The sequence below is a fragment of the Dendroctonus ponderosae genome, unplaced genomic scaffold (assembly GCF_020466585.1).
Source record: "Dendroctonus ponderosae isolate FM_Combo_2020 unplaced genomic scaffold, Dpon_F_20191213v2 Dpon_F_20191213_5, whole genome shotgun sequence".
Taxonomy (NCBI): domain Eukaryota; kingdom Metazoa; phylum Arthropoda; class Insecta; order Coleoptera; family Curculionidae; genus Dendroctonus; species Dendroctonus ponderosae.
The window spans coordinates 13131155-13146863 of NW_026018715.1; the positions used below are offsets into that span (position 1 = coordinate 13131155).

Sequence of the window (15709 nt, forward strand, 5' to 3'; positions counted from 1 at the left end):
AAATAGGAGCACTATTTATCAATCTGTAATAAAAGACGTGAGGAAATTCTGTCTTTTTTAAAGGCAAAAATTTTTGAGGCGAAATACCCAAAAATAAGTTTGTAAAAAATATCAATTTTATATTAAGAGATGCAATGGTCACAATTGGTCGTCTAGTACCTCTATTGTTAATAAATCACCCTGTATACAAAACGCACTTTGGACCAAAGTTTTTTAAAGATTAGACGACCTTGGCTTGAACAAATTCAAAACTCATTTAAAAGCAGATTTTCGTGAACTTTTTCTTCAAATTTGCTGGTTTTTAAACGTTTTTCTGGTTAATTGTAAGTGAATGCTTGAAGCTTTAATGGGATTAAATTTCTGGTTAACCCCAGCCCGAACTTTCCAGCTTGACTTCACTTTCTTCCTGCTCTGGTTCGTCTGCTACTGCTTGTCGGTCATAACTTTCGAATGTGAAAACTTAATCCGCAAATATTTTGCTTCTTGCTCAGCTTGTTTTATTCCTTTACTTTCGTTTGTCTCCTTCTTCAGTCTGACCGCCCAAAACGTGAAGCAACGAAGACAAGTCATTGTTCCAAGGCCGCTTTCGATGCAAACAAAAAATTCCACTATTTTGATAAATTGTGGTCAAGTGGTGAATATGCGCGTTTACTGAAGCTTGTAATCGACTAATATTAACGAATTTTCTTTATCGGATCAAAATTAGAAAATTCTCATAAAAAATTCCTTGTTTAAATATCAAGAGATCGTAAAAAATGCACACAAATTACTGAAGAAGAACTTGAAACTAACCAGAACCCATTTATGGAACACAGATATGGTTTACTTGGAGCTTCGGGTTGCGGAAAAACCACTCTTCTCTCCTGCATAGTGGGTAGACGAAGACTGAACGCCGGGGAAATTTGGGTTTTGGGTGGAAAGCCTGGAACAAGAGGTTCGGGTGTTCCGGGCAAACGCGTCGGCTACATGCCGCAAGAAATCGCCCTCTACGGCGAGTTTTCCATCAAGGAAACCATGCTGTACTTTGGTTGGATCTTCGGGATGAATACGCCGGAAATCATTGACCGACTGCAGTTTCTGCTCAACTTTCTCGATCTGCCCAGCCAGAGCAGATTAGTGAAGAATCTCAGGTGAGTGTAGAAGAGTTGTAGATGGTGGATGGCTGCTAATGGGTTTTTTTCAGTGGAGGGCAACAGCGGCGAGTTTCGTTTGCAGTGGCTCTGATGCACGATCCAGAGCTGCTTATTCTGGATGAGCCCACTGTTGGAGTGGATCCTTTGCTCAGACAGAGCATCTGGAACCATCTGGTGCAAATCACCAAAGACGGCAATAAGACTGTGATCATTACCACTCATTACATTGAAGAAGCCAGACAGGCCCATGCGGTATGATCAGTGTTTTTTGCATTAAACCATTAGTAGATATTCGTGCTATCACCTGAAGTACCATTTTGGACGAAATTGCCAAATCAAAACCAATTTTTATTCATATCACGAATTATTTCGTTGCATCAGAATACAAATTGCTCTAATGGTAGACAATTTAAGGTAACCTTCATTTATTTAAATGATACAAGGATGCGTCATTTAGGCGTCTTCAAAGCGTACTTTTATGATACGCAAATTATGCAAACATTTTAACGTCAATAGATGTTTCCGAAATAGATTTCCATTTCTTCCGAAATGCTACCTGCTAATGAGACAAGACAACTGGACAACAAAACAAGGAGAAGTCCGCGTTTACTGTGTTGTACTTTCCCATTTGCAATTCTGTTTTTGTTATTTGCTTTAAGATTTTTTGGAAAAGTTTTGTCATACATCCTTCGAACCAACAGGTTTTGAAAGTGGTTCTTTGCGCCAAAAATATTTAATCTGCAATTAATGAATGGAAATAGTTGAGCAATTAAACACAATGCGATCTTGGCGAACAAACAGCGAAAGAACATGTCAATGGACATTTTTGAATGTAACAGCCGGATGTGATTAAATATGCTGTTTTAGGTTGAATTCGAGTGACAATGTGGTTGAACACTAATTTTTGGCTGTTTTCGTTAAATAAATGTTTAATTGCGGAATTGTTTCTGCATGATGGTCGATTATTGTTACGATTACAACCACAGATTACGCCAATAAATTTCGCTTCCGCAAATCATCCACATACTGATAACCATCTATTCAAGGAAAATTTTGCCTTCAGCCTAATGAAATTTAATCCATCAAGTCTGGGAAATTATTTTCCAGAATCGTCAGTGCTCTGGACCAGCTAGACGCGCTAGCAATTCAAAAGCTCCACCTTAAAAATCGATTTACCTTTTTTTTTTCTTGTTACTTTTTTTTGTTTTTCGAGCAAGCAGTATTTGGGTTTTTAATTTTTGTTAAGATGTTTCCATATTTTACCTTTCAGTTTTTTAATGCAATACTTTTCGTTTCATTGTGCATTCGCGATATTTTTTTCTCAAGAAGCCTCAATAATTGGTCTAGAGTTTTCAAACCCAAAAATCTATTTGGATCGCTTAATTTTCATTTATCGGCAAATTTTCCATGGTAGAAGCTATGAAAGTTTTCTCCGGTTTTTCTGCTTCAATTCCTTCTCTAGGATGGGGATAATTTATTTGCTTCATCTAATTTACAATATTGTGGTTGTTTCGTTCAACGAAACAAGTGATACTTAAGGTTCTTACTTTGATTATTTTGCGTTTATTCCTAAATTGTATTTCGTTTTTAGTGCCTCAATTATATTAACCAATCTTCCAGGGTATTTCACATTTTTTGCGCTATTCTGTTTGGCTTTTTTGCGTCTTTTAGTGTCATTAAAATATTTGCTTCCACTTTCGTAAAAAACAGTTTCTTACGTTTGTTCCCCTAAAATCGTTTTGATAAACTTTCGAAAGCGAGCTGCTTTATCTAAATTTTTCTTAAATCTGGCAGTTGCGTTAATAAAAATTGTTACAGTACTTTCCATTAAAAAGTTGTGAGGCAAAATATCAGCTGCCCAAAACTAACTGTTTCAACTTTGGGCGAAATTTCATTTAAAACTGTGGAAATTATGGAACCAATTTGAAATTGAACCCCATTTCAGTACGGGACCGTGCAAAATCTAATCAACTTCTCTTAAAGATTGGACTAATGAGGAGCGGCAAACTTCTAGCAGAAGAAGCTCCCCATGTTCTACTCACCATGTACGGTTGCACGTCCCTTGAGGAAGTTTTCCTCAAACTCTCCAGGAAACAGGCACAAGTGGGCGGGAGTGTTGGAGCGGCCGTAGGACAAACTGATAACAACATCAGCAGCAACATCAGCTTAGCGACACTAAACTGGGGGAAAAAGGAGCCGATTTCCGTAACCGAAGAAAGTGGAGTTGTGGGCTTGAACTTCCACCAAAGCAAAGAAGTGCTTGTCCAGGAATCCAACGGCCATTTAGATGTAAGTCCATACGGGTGGCGCCCTACAGAAGAACACTCAACTAGCGTGCGTTTCTCCAGTTTGCAGGAAAAGCCTCTTCGGCAAAGCATGGGCTTCAAGAGATGTGTGAAGATTGCGGCAACTGCAGCGAATGGACGACCACCGGCAAAATACGGGCGCTTCTGGTGAAGAACTTTTTGAGGATGTGGCGAAATGTGGGCGTGATGTTGTTCATATTTGCCCTGCCCGTGATGCAAGTGATACTCTTCTGTCTGGCAATTGGAGGCGACCCTCGGGGACTGAAGCTGGCTATTGTAAATAACGAAGTTGACTATCTGAACCAAACGTTCCAGTCGTGCGGCTTTGAAGAAGGCTGCAAGTTCTCGAACCTGAGCTGTCGGTATGTGCATGCCATGAACAGCAGCACGATATCCAAGGTATTTTCCGAGGAAAATGTGAGAATTGGGTTTTGTAAATTTAGAAAAATGTTTCAGAACTACTATCCTAACATAGATTTAGCCAAGGACGCAGTGCGCAGAGGAGAAGCATGGGGCGCGGTGCATTTCACCGAAAACTTCACCGATGCTTTAGTGGCCAGAATAGCGCTGGGGAAGGAAAGCGACGAAGAAACCCTCAATCAGAGCGAAATCCGAGTGTGGCTTGATATGTCCAGTAAGGTTGCAGTTAAGCTCAACTTCCCCAACCCAAAAAAACGCTTGAATTGTAGATCAGCAGATCGGCATAATCCTCCAAAGAGATCTGCAGCTGACGTATCAGAACTTCACCAAAGACCTGCTAAGGGATTGCGATCAAAACGAAGGACTAGCTGAGGTGCCGATTTCGTTCAAAAAGCCCATTTATGGATCAAATCAGCCGTCGTTCACAGACTTTGTGGCACCTGGAGTCATACTAACGTAAGCCTGCAATGAATGCCCAAAGAACATTGGTAGTAACAGTTTGCTTGTAGAATTGTGTTCTTCTTGGCCGTCGCTCTAACATCTTCCGCGTTGATCATTGAGCGAATGGAGGGTCTACTGGATCGGTCCTGGGTAGCAGGTAAGACAACTTCCTATTCGCCTGGAAACATTGTGGTAAAACCAATGGAATGAATTTTGCAGGAGTGTCGCCAGGAGAAATCCTCTTCTCCCATGTGGTGACCCAGTTTGTGGTGATGTGCGGCCAAACAACGCTAGTGCTGATTTTCATGATTTTGGTCTTCGAAGTGGAATGCAAAGGCGACATTTTCATCGTAATCATCTTGACCATCCTGCAAGGTTTGTGTGGAATGTGCTTCGGTTTCGTGATATCCGCAATCTGCGAGTTGGAAAGAAACGCCATCCAGTTGGCTCTTGGTAGTTTCTATCCCACGCTGCTTCTCAGTGGAGTGATTTGGCCAATTGAAGGTGAGCAATTTGGGGAGGATTTTTGGCCATCAATGACTGGTTTATGATTTCAGGTATGCCGACGGTTTTAAGGTATATTTCGACTTTCTTGCCGCTCACGTTAGCGACAACATCTCTTCGAGCAATGATGACCAGAGGATGGTCGCTTCTAGAACCAGATGTTTACTTTGGATTCATCTCGACAGTGGTCTGGATAGTGGTCTTCTTGTCGATCAGTTTAATCGTCCTTAAAGTTAAACGAGGCTGAAGGATTGCTGCTCAATTCTTAAATTATTTGCACACATGTTCAGAATCAGTATTTTGAATACCATATACACGGAGATACAAGTTCTTGGTTAAGGTTTGGTCATATTCGTACGGTTAGTGAATGGAATTTTGGAAAATTTGGACTTTTTGCAATTATTTATAACGTGCCTTGCCTTTCCTAGATAATAAGCTGTATAGAAAATCGGTATAGAAACGTAGATTGTAACTAGTGTTAATTTTGTATTTTTCTACCATTTTCCATTTTGGGCAAATCGTAACAAGTCAATTAACAATGTGATTAATCGGGGAAAGTTCAAAATGTGTTCACCTCTCCATGACCATGTCCATGAGTTATTCAAAGAACGCACAACTTGCTTAAATCGACTCGAATTGGACACAATTCGAGAAATATGATTGTCATTATGTTTAATAGCTCACTTTACTACTTGGATATTTACATTTGTGTTCTAAGTGGTCATTATTAAACCTATTAATAGGGAAATTATATTGGAAAATAAAATTGTAAATGTATATGCGTATCGGTCCGTAAGGAATTGTTAAAAACTAAATATAAGACGTGCTCAAATGTTATTTTGTACTTTGTTATTAGTTGTGGTTTGTGATGTATGTGTTTGTTATAGAAAGTAAATCAAATAAAACGATAAGCAAATATTGCGGAGTTTTTGAAAGTTTTTTGTCCGTTTAAGATGATGGAAGTCATAAATGTTTACAAGAATTATTATTTTTCTGCTTAACCAACTGCACAAAACACGGAGTTTTCGTCAAATTTTGGCTTTTGCTGTGAAAAGTGCAAAAGTTTCACAGGCGATGCTTTGCCTCGTAAAAGCGCCAGTTCATGTTCTGTCCAGTGATGCCGAAATAAGGAGTCAATATCAATCCGTTCTAGAGAAATGAGTTAGAAAGTGACGGGAAACATGAAATTTTGGTCTAATCTTGCTACTAAATATGCGAAAAAACGAGCTCTGTGGCTTAACTGGCTTTTAAGAAACGTCTGAAAAGGAGGCGTCCAGTTTCTTTTCCAAGCGATGCTTAACATCACAACAGCGCCATTTAGTGGTGTCGAAATGAGCGCTCCAGCTCAATTTGTTCCTAAAAAATGAGCAAAAAGATGGAGAAAAACATGAAATTTTGACCCAATCTTGCACCTAAATGTGTGATATTTAAATTTCTCTTTTCGTGTGAAAACTGCCACTAATCATTCACTTCCGTTTTTCAGTAATGACGAAAAAGTCAATCATTTTTGAGCGATTTCACAATTTGGTCAAAACCGTGCAACAATAGCCTTTACCTTAAGGTTTTATGTAACAATCCACACTTCAGTTCCATTGAAACCACACCCTTTAAGAGCACAAATATATTAAAAACTGATACAAAAAATAAATAGCTTAATCAACAGACGAATTATGGCTATAATTTAGCAATCCCGTGGTACTCATTGATGCTTTTAGCCGGCGAACTTTGCAAAAGAGGATAGATCTCCTCCCTGATAGTTCCCCTGGACGATTTACTGCTAGTCGATCCAGATAACTGCAAATCCGAAGTTCCGTACTGTTTCCAAGGACAGACCAGTTTCTCTGAACCAGAACTCCATCGCCTATAGACTAACGCGTTGAAGAACGCTTGCAAAGGATTCGTGAAATCCTAGGCAAAAATATTAATAGAAAATTGAATCTTCAATAAACCAGACGTTATACCATAATATGCCAGAGGACAATAACGGACTCAGTAGGCAAACGGAACCACAGCATCCACATGAGGAACCCGTTGATTAGATTGGGCATCCAACAGATGTAAAACACCAAGTTTATCACGCCAAATTTAACTTTGATAGCGTCCACAATGGTTCTTTCCCTGCTGGTGAACTGGCCAGAAGTGCAGCTGATAATATTCCTCATATCTCTGATGGATTTCAGGTATAGAATCGGATTTACCACCATCACAACCAGCATTGGAACATACGTTATAATGTAGTTGGGCAGGATTTGTAAAACAACTGCTCTAGTTGATAGAGCCATGTGGCAGCTGAAATCATCCGCAGTAAGAAAACGGGGGGTTTAACAGTAAATAGATCAAATTAACCCACTTGGCGTTGGGCAAGTACAAAAGCGACAGCCCAGTGATGGTGGAAATCGCAGGAATGGTCCATGCAAAAAAATGGTAATATTTGAAATGGCCCTCTTTTTGGCTCAGCACGTATCTCATGTCTATGGCGTAACATAGCGTCCAAATCCATGTGGAAGTGTAAAAATACTGAGTCAAAGCCTGGAATCGTCAGTATTAAGCCCATGTCCCATGCATCCGTTTATACGATGGTACGATAATACGAAAGTGTTCCTATTGGTTGGAGATCTGTCAATTCGTACTCCGTCGTACGAACTGACAGATCTCCAACCAATAGAAACACTTTCGTATCATCGTACCATCGTATAAACGGATGCATGGGACACAGGCTTTAGTCGCAAGATTCAAAGTTTTAGTCGAATTAAAGAAAACTGAAGCTTCTGACTGGATCCCAGAACCGGTTTCGGACCTATTTGCTCTGATGAGAGCTTTGGGGGCGATGGAGGATGTTTACAGATTTCTATAAGATAATTATCAGCAATTAAAACTTACCTTTGTTTTCTACTTTTCACAGTTTTCGCTCCTTTTTTGCAATATTTATCAGTAATTGGTACCTTAAATATCAATAACAATCAACAGCTGTGTATATTTTGTTTGTCTGTTTGTCATGGCAACCGATACATAAGCCGTCAAACGCACGTTAATTCAATTGTCACGTCAATTGTTGTGTTTTTCGCTGCGCAAAAAGTCCCAGAAAATCCCAGTTTTTTTCGCCCTTTGTGCGGTRAATTGTTGAAKTTTGGAAAATTTATGTCGCTTTCACCGTGTTGTCATATTTTCCTGACCGGTAGCGCGATTTTGGGCAAAAAATGCGACTTTTACACGGAGAAACTGTCTGACGTCTGCTGTCAAGCTAAACCAATGTCTTGTGCTGGGCCACTGAGTACGTTTACATCGCATTARTTAGCGCGCTTGAAACTATRCACTTTTTCGTGTTTTGTCATCTTTTTGATGATTTCGGAGTTGACAATAATGGGTAAGTACCACTTTTATCACGCTCGTCACTCGCATCAACCAGGCTTTGCATAATCATGCAAAAAATATACAGGGTGTTTACAAAATGTCCGTGTCTAATTCAGGGACTGTGTCAGTTGCAAGCCATAAACCCAGCTGATGAGGACTGATAGGTCCGAAACCGGTTCTGTTCGCGTTTGCTTGTGACAATCTGTGTTTACCCAAGTCTTACCGAAGATATCGCACAGAAAAGTACGCTGGAATCATCATCAACTTCAGGCATAATGTTTTTTTTATTTATCCAAATCATCGATCGAGCAAACACCCCTGTAAGAGATGAGTTTTTCGCATACAATATTTTCAACAATTTGGGAAAATTGAAGAAAATCAGTCACTATTTACCCACAGCGGCTAATAGATCGGCTACCGCTAGCCATACGATGATTTTCCGGCCTCGTTCGGTCGAGAACGAAAACCATCGATGACTGTTGCTAAATTGCCTTCTGGGTAGCACCTAGAAAATGTGAAAACCCATTGAATAAAATCGCTGCACGACAATGAATTATTTTATTACATAATGATGTGTCATCGCATTCAATGTTATTGTTAGTATGTTAGTTGGGAAATCCTGCGATTATTTAACAGAACTATTGTGATTTTAACGTCTAATTGATCTGCTAGGTAGACTGTAGGCAATCATTTTATTGGCTCTGATGAGACTCGCAGATTTTCCTGCAAGAGCTTTAAGAAAATGCCAAACTATTCTACATAGACAAAGATTCTAATGGTGGTAAAGTTGAAAATTTCCTCGACCATAACCACGATCTCAGGAAAAGTTCACTGGGAAAATGTTGAGTTAATTTGTTCAATAGATGTAAAAAAATTAAAAAGCAAATGCACAAAACTGCTCACATTCGTAAAAAATAAAGGTTTGGGCCTTCTTAAATAACCGCAAAACCTCATGGAAAATTTAAAAAATCTCAAAAATAGCCTGAGGATGAGTCAAAATCAAAACGTTTTCCACGTTCAGAGCGCAATTCATATTGACAACTTCATTGTGCAAAAAAAATATGGCAAAGTTTTGGCGTGTGTTTAATTCAGCAAGTGATGAGCGCTTTAAAACAGTTTTTCAAAATTAATTTTGCAAAAACTGGGGCGGATGGAGCCTCGCTTGTCAGACAGTTGAAAAGTGGAAAAAAAAGTGTTCTAAAAGTTTGATACGTGGAGGACCAGTTTCTGATAAAATGAATGTCAAACTTTGAAAAATGCTGGAAAATTCCATCCAATCCTGATCATGATGACAAATCGAAATTTTGCCACAAATAAAACAGACGAAATATATAGAAAATCGACTCTCTCGCTTAATTAGTTAATTTAATATTTGGGATAATTAATCCTTGAGAAACAAGTGCCAAACTTCAACCTGCAAAAACAACCTCGAAACTCAAACGCATTTTTGAAAGATTGTCAAAAATTGCCTGATGGTGACTGAACGTAATAGTGCTGACTCATAACCTCACTTCACAACATAGTTTTCCTCGTTTACAAGGAAGCTTAGGTTTCATGTCGCTACGTGATGTTGAAGGAATGTTTTTTGATGAAAAATCTGATAAATCAGTCGAAAAGTAGCATTTCTTCAAGCTAAATTAGTATTGTTGTATGTAGATAAATGGATCTATTTGGAGTATCCCGAAGAAAATTGCACTGTTTGCATGTGCGACATTGAAATACATTTTTGGTGTTGAAGAGCACAATTTAAAAACTAACCACATTTAAATGTAGGTTTAGTAGCTTTTCCTTCATTTCCACATTTCTCCCGCACTCGTAAGCCCGAGTAAACCCCAGTATATACATATAGAAACGGAGAATCCCTCTTGTAATATTCCAGCAGTAAAAAAATCAAACATTGTTTTCCTATATTAATCGTTAGTAATACAATGATCAATTTAAATTCAATTTAACCACCTTCTATTGTGTTCCTGCTATATTTGCATGAATAATTACCATCCAGTCTCGAAATCATCTTGAAGCGCATAAAAAGATTGACTAGTTTACCTGGTAAATGGCGCCGAATATGCCCAGAGCTGAAGAAAACAGACACACAGTATTATAGGAGTCTGGATCAAAATCCTCAATAATGGTCAGAGCCACATCTGTGCCATTTCCATGATGGCAGCAGAAAGTTTGAATGGTTGGATCGGACATGTTTTCGCACTTCTTCGGCAACCAAAGACTAACTCTTTGACGAAACTGTGAGCAACCGGTAACTTAATCTCAGCGAACTGAAGCCTCAGAACTCCGACATGTCTGGGCTGAGTGAAAATCCTGTTTAGTCCCAGAACCTGCTACTGGGTAAAATTCTGTTTGCACAGTTATCAAAAGCCAAAATCTGGTAATAAAGTAAATGCTTGCTTTAATATTTCAATATAATCATATCAGTTAGAGCTTAAGGAAAACTACATTGGCGTAGACTTTGTTTTTATGTGAACTGCACATTAATGTAGCTTCGGAAACTTAAAAAAAAAATAGGAAACTAATTAATGCCAAATTTACTGCTTAGTTTGAATTTTAATTGAACTGACGGGGATTTTTAGGGCATTTATAACGGGATTCATTACGATTCGCTCCACCAGTGGCAACAAGTGAAGATAAACGAATGTCTAAGCAAATAAATGTTTGTAAAATCCCGATAAGGCTGATAAATGTCTGCAACCGAATCCCGAAGACGCTATTCAATTTTTATCAACTGTTTACGATTTATTTTTAGGTCGAAGCCTACAATAATATATCTATTAATTAAATATTAGCTGCATTTATACACAACAACACCGTACTTTTGCACGTCCCGACGATAAGGTGCTCAAATCTCGCCGTTAAAAAAGTTGATTCTATTGTTGCATATTGAAGCCGAGCACTTTTTAATCAACCAAACGAAAAATTTTATTCGTTGTTTCCTATCATATGGGCTGCACTAGAATCCGCAGGTGTTTTGGTTCAGCTGCCTAAACGCCCAATCGATGAGGTGATTGGCTGGATTCGTATCAATGCAACCTTATTGGCTAAGCTAAAAATCGCTGTAGGGTCTGGAAGGAATTTAACTGCTCTGGGTGTTTCAGAACTGTGAGATCAAACTTCTAGGGAGTGTTCAGGGAATCAGCATGTCTCCTTAAGGAGCTGGTGACGCTTAAGACTTTCAAGTAGAGCCATTTTTGAAAATTCTTCACGTTCAAAGTGGAGCGACTGGACACTAGAAATTTTGCCCAGTTCTACCCACAATAGGGGGCTGCACGTGTGCCAAATTGCGATCAAATTGAACAACAGAATTATTTTGCAGGAATTAACAAACTTACAGTTGAGGATCACCAAAAATTTCATGTTGAACAATCAAAAATCCCTCACGTCCAATTGAGGGCAAATGGACAGTTGAAATGTTGTCCAGGTCTAACCAATATCAGTGGCTAGAAATGAGGAAAATTTCAGCGTAAACAGCCTGCAGGCCGACTTTGCAGCAAAAGACAAACTTTGAGTTGTCTGGCAGACATTTTATTTTCAAACCATTTTCAGAAATGTGCTTAGTCCCACCCTGGGTAGGGAGATAATTTGCCGCTTAGCGCATTTATCAACCACACTTTCAGGCTTACAGACTGGTAAGTTTAACTACAATCGGGTTGAAGAGTAAGTTTTAAAAACCCTTCAAACTATAACTTCTAACTAGACGCTAGACTTTCGCGGCAGTTAAGAGCGGATGATTTGCGTTTCGCTGTTAAAAACTTTAAAGCAAATCGCAGTTTAGGCTGATTTTTCACAAAGTTCCTTAAGGGGACGTTTCAGAGCAAGGGTTCTTCTACTGTTGATGCCCTAAACACTCCCTAAAAGTTTGGCTCCATAGTTCAAAGATATCCTGCAAAAAAAGTGGTTGAAGTAGACACAGATTAGAATATGTGTTAATCTCAGGCACTAACCGGACCGGTTTTAACTAGCAACTGAACCACCTGCAAATTGATCGGTTTTTAGAATGGGTTCATAGGGAAGATGTGAATTGAATGCGGGACATTTGAATGATTAGAAAAATAAATCTTCCAATTGCAAGCAATCCAGCAAGGTCAAGTGGTGATCGAATATCTGCAGGTACAAAGCATTGTATCAACGAAAACCGGAGCCCGCTTAACGCTATTTACCGGAACAAATTATAATTCACTTAAGCTGTTGAGGTACACCTACCAGTTTAACATAGCGCGCCAAGACACCATGTTCCTACCTTAGGTGAACGCACTTAGTCCTAGTAAAGTCGCCAGTTTGCTTGTTGCTACTTTATCAGTTTGTTATTGCGAATCCTTTGGGAATAATGTACGTAAAAGTGCTGGGATTTGTGGCCCTTCTGAGCCTAGTGGACGCCGATAAGAAAAGTTGTGCGAGAATACAAGTGAACAACCAGAAAGTGTATGGAGAGTGTTGTGTGTTTAAACGACATCCTGGGGATGAGGATCTTTCGGAGTTGCTGCAGGAGGCTTTGATTAAAAAGCATCAGAACCTAGATCACGTTCATGAAGGGAAGCTGAGCTTCATCCCCGTCCCCAATGAGCATCAGCATGTTCATTTTCATGGAATGGCGCCTTGGCAACCGATGGGCCATGGAATGGGCTTGAGGATACCGATTCCGCCCTCTTCGCAGGAGAAAGTTGATAAATCCACCACCACTTCAGAAGCACCGAGCGACTTTTCCACCACCCAGTCTCCCGAGGGTCTTTCAGAGGAAAGTTCTGGTGATCTTCCATTGCCAACTGATCCACCCTCCACTCCGACTAAATTGGAGTGTGATCAAGCTACTGATAGTGAAACCGGAAATTTGACTGGAAAAACCATATTGGACAACAGAAATGCGGTTGATGTTCCTTTCAATGCCTGCCCTAGCGGGCAGGCCAGAGACGCCAGTGGGGAATGCGTTAGCTCCTACTAATTCATGCTTTGTTAAGGAAATAGTTACTTATTTTAATAAAAATTTTAGTAAGTTTTGTGCCTTTTTGTATACATATTTTTGCATGGAGGGCCCATTGGGTTCTGAGTTTCTGAGCCTTCAAAATTGTTGTAAGAAATATTGCCCAGACTGGGCCTGATTCGCTGATAGATTTGCGAAATTTGCAGGATTTTTCTAGCTTCGGGTGGTGGATTGTTTGAAGAGAAAGATTTTCTTAATAGCACCTAATTTTGACTAAAAATACAAAAAGTCATCAGAGTTGTGATCGGTTAAAAATAAAACGTTTTTTGTTCAATCTGCGACTGTCGGCCTTTAGCAGTCGCTCTAAATTGCTTGAGATCTACCGGTTTGATGTTTTTTCTGATGAGAATCCGTAGAGGATTCTTAGCGATCTTTGAGAGTTCGAGAATTCTAAGCGTTCCTTATTCTCTCTATAAATCAGGCACAATTTTTCAGCCGAATTTTGGCGCAAAAATTCGTATTTTCATTGTTTAATTTTAGAAAATATCACGCTTCTGAAGTGGTTGAAAATATTAAATCAGTAGCAAAAACAGTCAGGGGCGGATTAAAGCTTTATAAGGCCCGGGACTGCAATGAATATGGGGACCACTTAAGGGCAGTAAAATGGGAACATTTTTTGAATGATCTTCAATGAAAGTAGTAGTACGATTCTTTAGAAGGCAAATTGATTATGGAAAATAAAAAAAAAAGCTACAATCGGCAGTTTTTTTGGTTTTTGTGAGTACACAGCAAATGAACGGATTTTAATTTAGTTTGCCCCATATTGAAGGTATTTTTAATACTTGAAAAACACCTTTTTTCAATAGCATCAATGGTTCAAAAGTCGCGCGCTCAAAAACCGGTTTTTGCACTTTCTTTGATTATTTATACAATTATTAGATATTTTTTTTCTTTAATGGGTTTCAGTCAAAATGTTCATATCGTGTATTTCATATAACGTTTCGGCGAGACAACAGCGCCATCATCAGATTTAAAATTCAACACAAACCCATAACTGGGAAACATTGGATTCTTTGCAGCCTAAAAACAGGCATTTTTGAGGAATTATTGGATGTTTTGGTTCTTGTCTCGGAAACGATCAAAAATTGCGAAATAAAAATGCGAACCTTTTTTACTCACCACTTCAAAAGCTGTATTTATTCCTAATCGTTTCAGAGTTAAAGGCAAAAATGTTCAATTTTTGCACGTAAATTTCAAGATTTTCAAGTATTGAATAGAAGAGATTTACTTTGCCCTAATGAAATGTTTCCAGAGATTCTTATTCGTTTTAACGTTAGGAGCAAAAATATAAAATTGCACTTCATAAAATTTAACTTAAAATCTGGAAGTTTATTAGATTTTTTTTAAGTTTAAAAGGGTTTTATGCAAACCTTTTCAAGAGCAATCTTTCTTTCATCCGGTATAAAACAAAATTCCAAACTTGCAATGAAATTGATCCAAAATTAGGCAATTTTGAAGAGCCGTTGAACATTTTGGCTCATACCTCAAAGGCTCAATTTTGGCTTCACCTACTAAACATTTTCAAAAATCTCAATTGTTTGAGAAAAAAATTTTAAATATCCATTTTTGTCGAGTAATCTCTAAAAATGCAAATTTTATAGTTTCTTGCAAGTCCGTCTTCAATGTAGTTCATGAGTATGGAACTGGGCCCGGCATCTAGGGAATTGAACTAAAAACATCCGCACTCATTCACCATTGCATAGCGCCAATGGAAGCGTTTTTTTGCTGTGTGAAACTGAAAATTTTCAGATTTCTTCCCCATTTGCTTGAGTCCTAGTTGATAGGAATATACAGTGGTGTTCAGAAGTGTATCAATCACCAGATTCGTCAGTAAGGGAGTGTACGTGAATGGTGTGTGTGGTGCGTTTAAGTGCTGTTCTTTAACTAGTTTGATATGTTGTTATCATAAGTTTATCGTTATCAGGTGTTATCTTCTATTTATTTGCTCAACCAGCAGTTATTAACAGGTATAATAACGTGGGAAACTTGTAATTCTATACAATAACAAACAGTCTATTTTAAGTTCATTACTAATGAAGGTTGCCTTTCGTCCCAGAATGAATCCTCCTTGGCTCTTAGAAGATATTCAGTGCTTCTTTGATCAGACACCTTTGAAATTTTAAGCTTCATTTCCTCTGCCTGCGCCCCCCAGTAGCGCCAGGCCACATTGAGGCCTCCACTCAGGCCAACTCAGGCTGGCGTAGGGGACAAATTTCTATGTAAACAATTCCCTTAAAAGTAGCTGCATTCATGTAAATGCAGCCACAATCGTGAAAAATGAACTTGAAGAACCAGACCGTGCTTTTAAAATATCATCTGGTCGATTCATTCGAAATGCATAAAGTGTGGAGGCGTTTATTAGGTGGCACAAGACATGCAACCGATTGTGAACACGGTTTCACTTTTCCTCTCATAATGCCTGGCAAATTGTTTAATTTGTCTTGAATCTATGAAGGTTTTGTCATCTTTCCTGGAAAATGCAGACGATTCATGAATCAATGCTTTCCATGAGTCAGGCTGCCAAAAATAGCAGCTTCGTTGAGGAACTGATGATTTTTGCGTGTTTT

The 15709-nt window shown here is 38.8% G+C and overlaps 3 protein-coding genes across 4 annotated transcripts in view; 2 read left to right on the top strand and 1 right to left on the bottom strand.

Annotated features, from left to right (window-relative positions):
• Nucleotides 1–815: 815 nt before the first annotated feature.
• On the top strand, nt 816–5722 carry LOC109545535 (ABC transporter G family member 20; the record flags this gene model as incomplete). Its single annotated transcript, XM_048666674.1, is given in 9 exon segments — nt 816–1130; nt 1184–1385; nt 3117–3422; nt 3482–3838; nt 3896–4073; nt 4129–4315; nt 4369–4457; nt 4520–4804; nt 4858–5722. Coding segments are annotated over 9 exon segments (2113 nt in total), but the record flags the coding sequence as incomplete, so codon positions are not given.
• Nucleotides 5723–6410: 688 nt separating this feature from the next.
• On the bottom strand, nt 6411–10605 carry LOC109545564 (G-protein coupled receptor 143). The gene is made up of 6 exons (XM_019916333.2): nt 10202–10605; nt 8549–8660; nt 8379–8473; nt 7155–7333; nt 6766–7093; nt 6411–6712 (listed from the first exon to the last, which is right to left on the bottom strand). The coding sequence occupies exons 1-6, from the start codon at nt 10349–10351 to the stop codon at nt 6479–6481; spliced, it is 1098 nt and encodes a 365-aa protein (XP_019771892.2). The 5' UTR covers nt 10352–10605; the 3' UTR covers nt 6411–6478.
• Nucleotides 10606–14930: 4325 nt separating this feature from the next.
• Nucleotides 14931–15709, top strand: part of LOC109545435 (integrin beta-PS) — a 21511-nt gene continuing 20732 nt past the window's right edge. For both annotated transcript variants that reach the window (XM_019916129.2, XM_019916130.2), the window contains exon 1: nt 14931–15109. The gene's annotated coding sequence lies outside the window, so the exon portion shown is untranslated. The remainder of the gene's footprint in view (nt 15110–15709) is intronic.

Excerpts from the sequence above, each read along its gene's own strand:
- LOC109545564 (XM_019916333.2), bottom strand. The coding sequence starts at position 10,351 with ATGTCCGATCCAACCATTCAAACTTTCTGCTGCCATCATGGAAATGGC. Across the intron at positions 8,474-8,548 it reads CGATCTATTAGCCGCTGTGG|GGGTGTTTGCTCGATCGATG; the intron begins GTAAATAGTGAC and ends CATCTCTTACAG. Across the intron at positions 7,334-8,378 it reads TTTTCTGTGCGATATCTTCG|GCTTTGACTCAGTATTTTTA; the intron begins GTAAGACTTGGG and ends TGACGATTCCAG.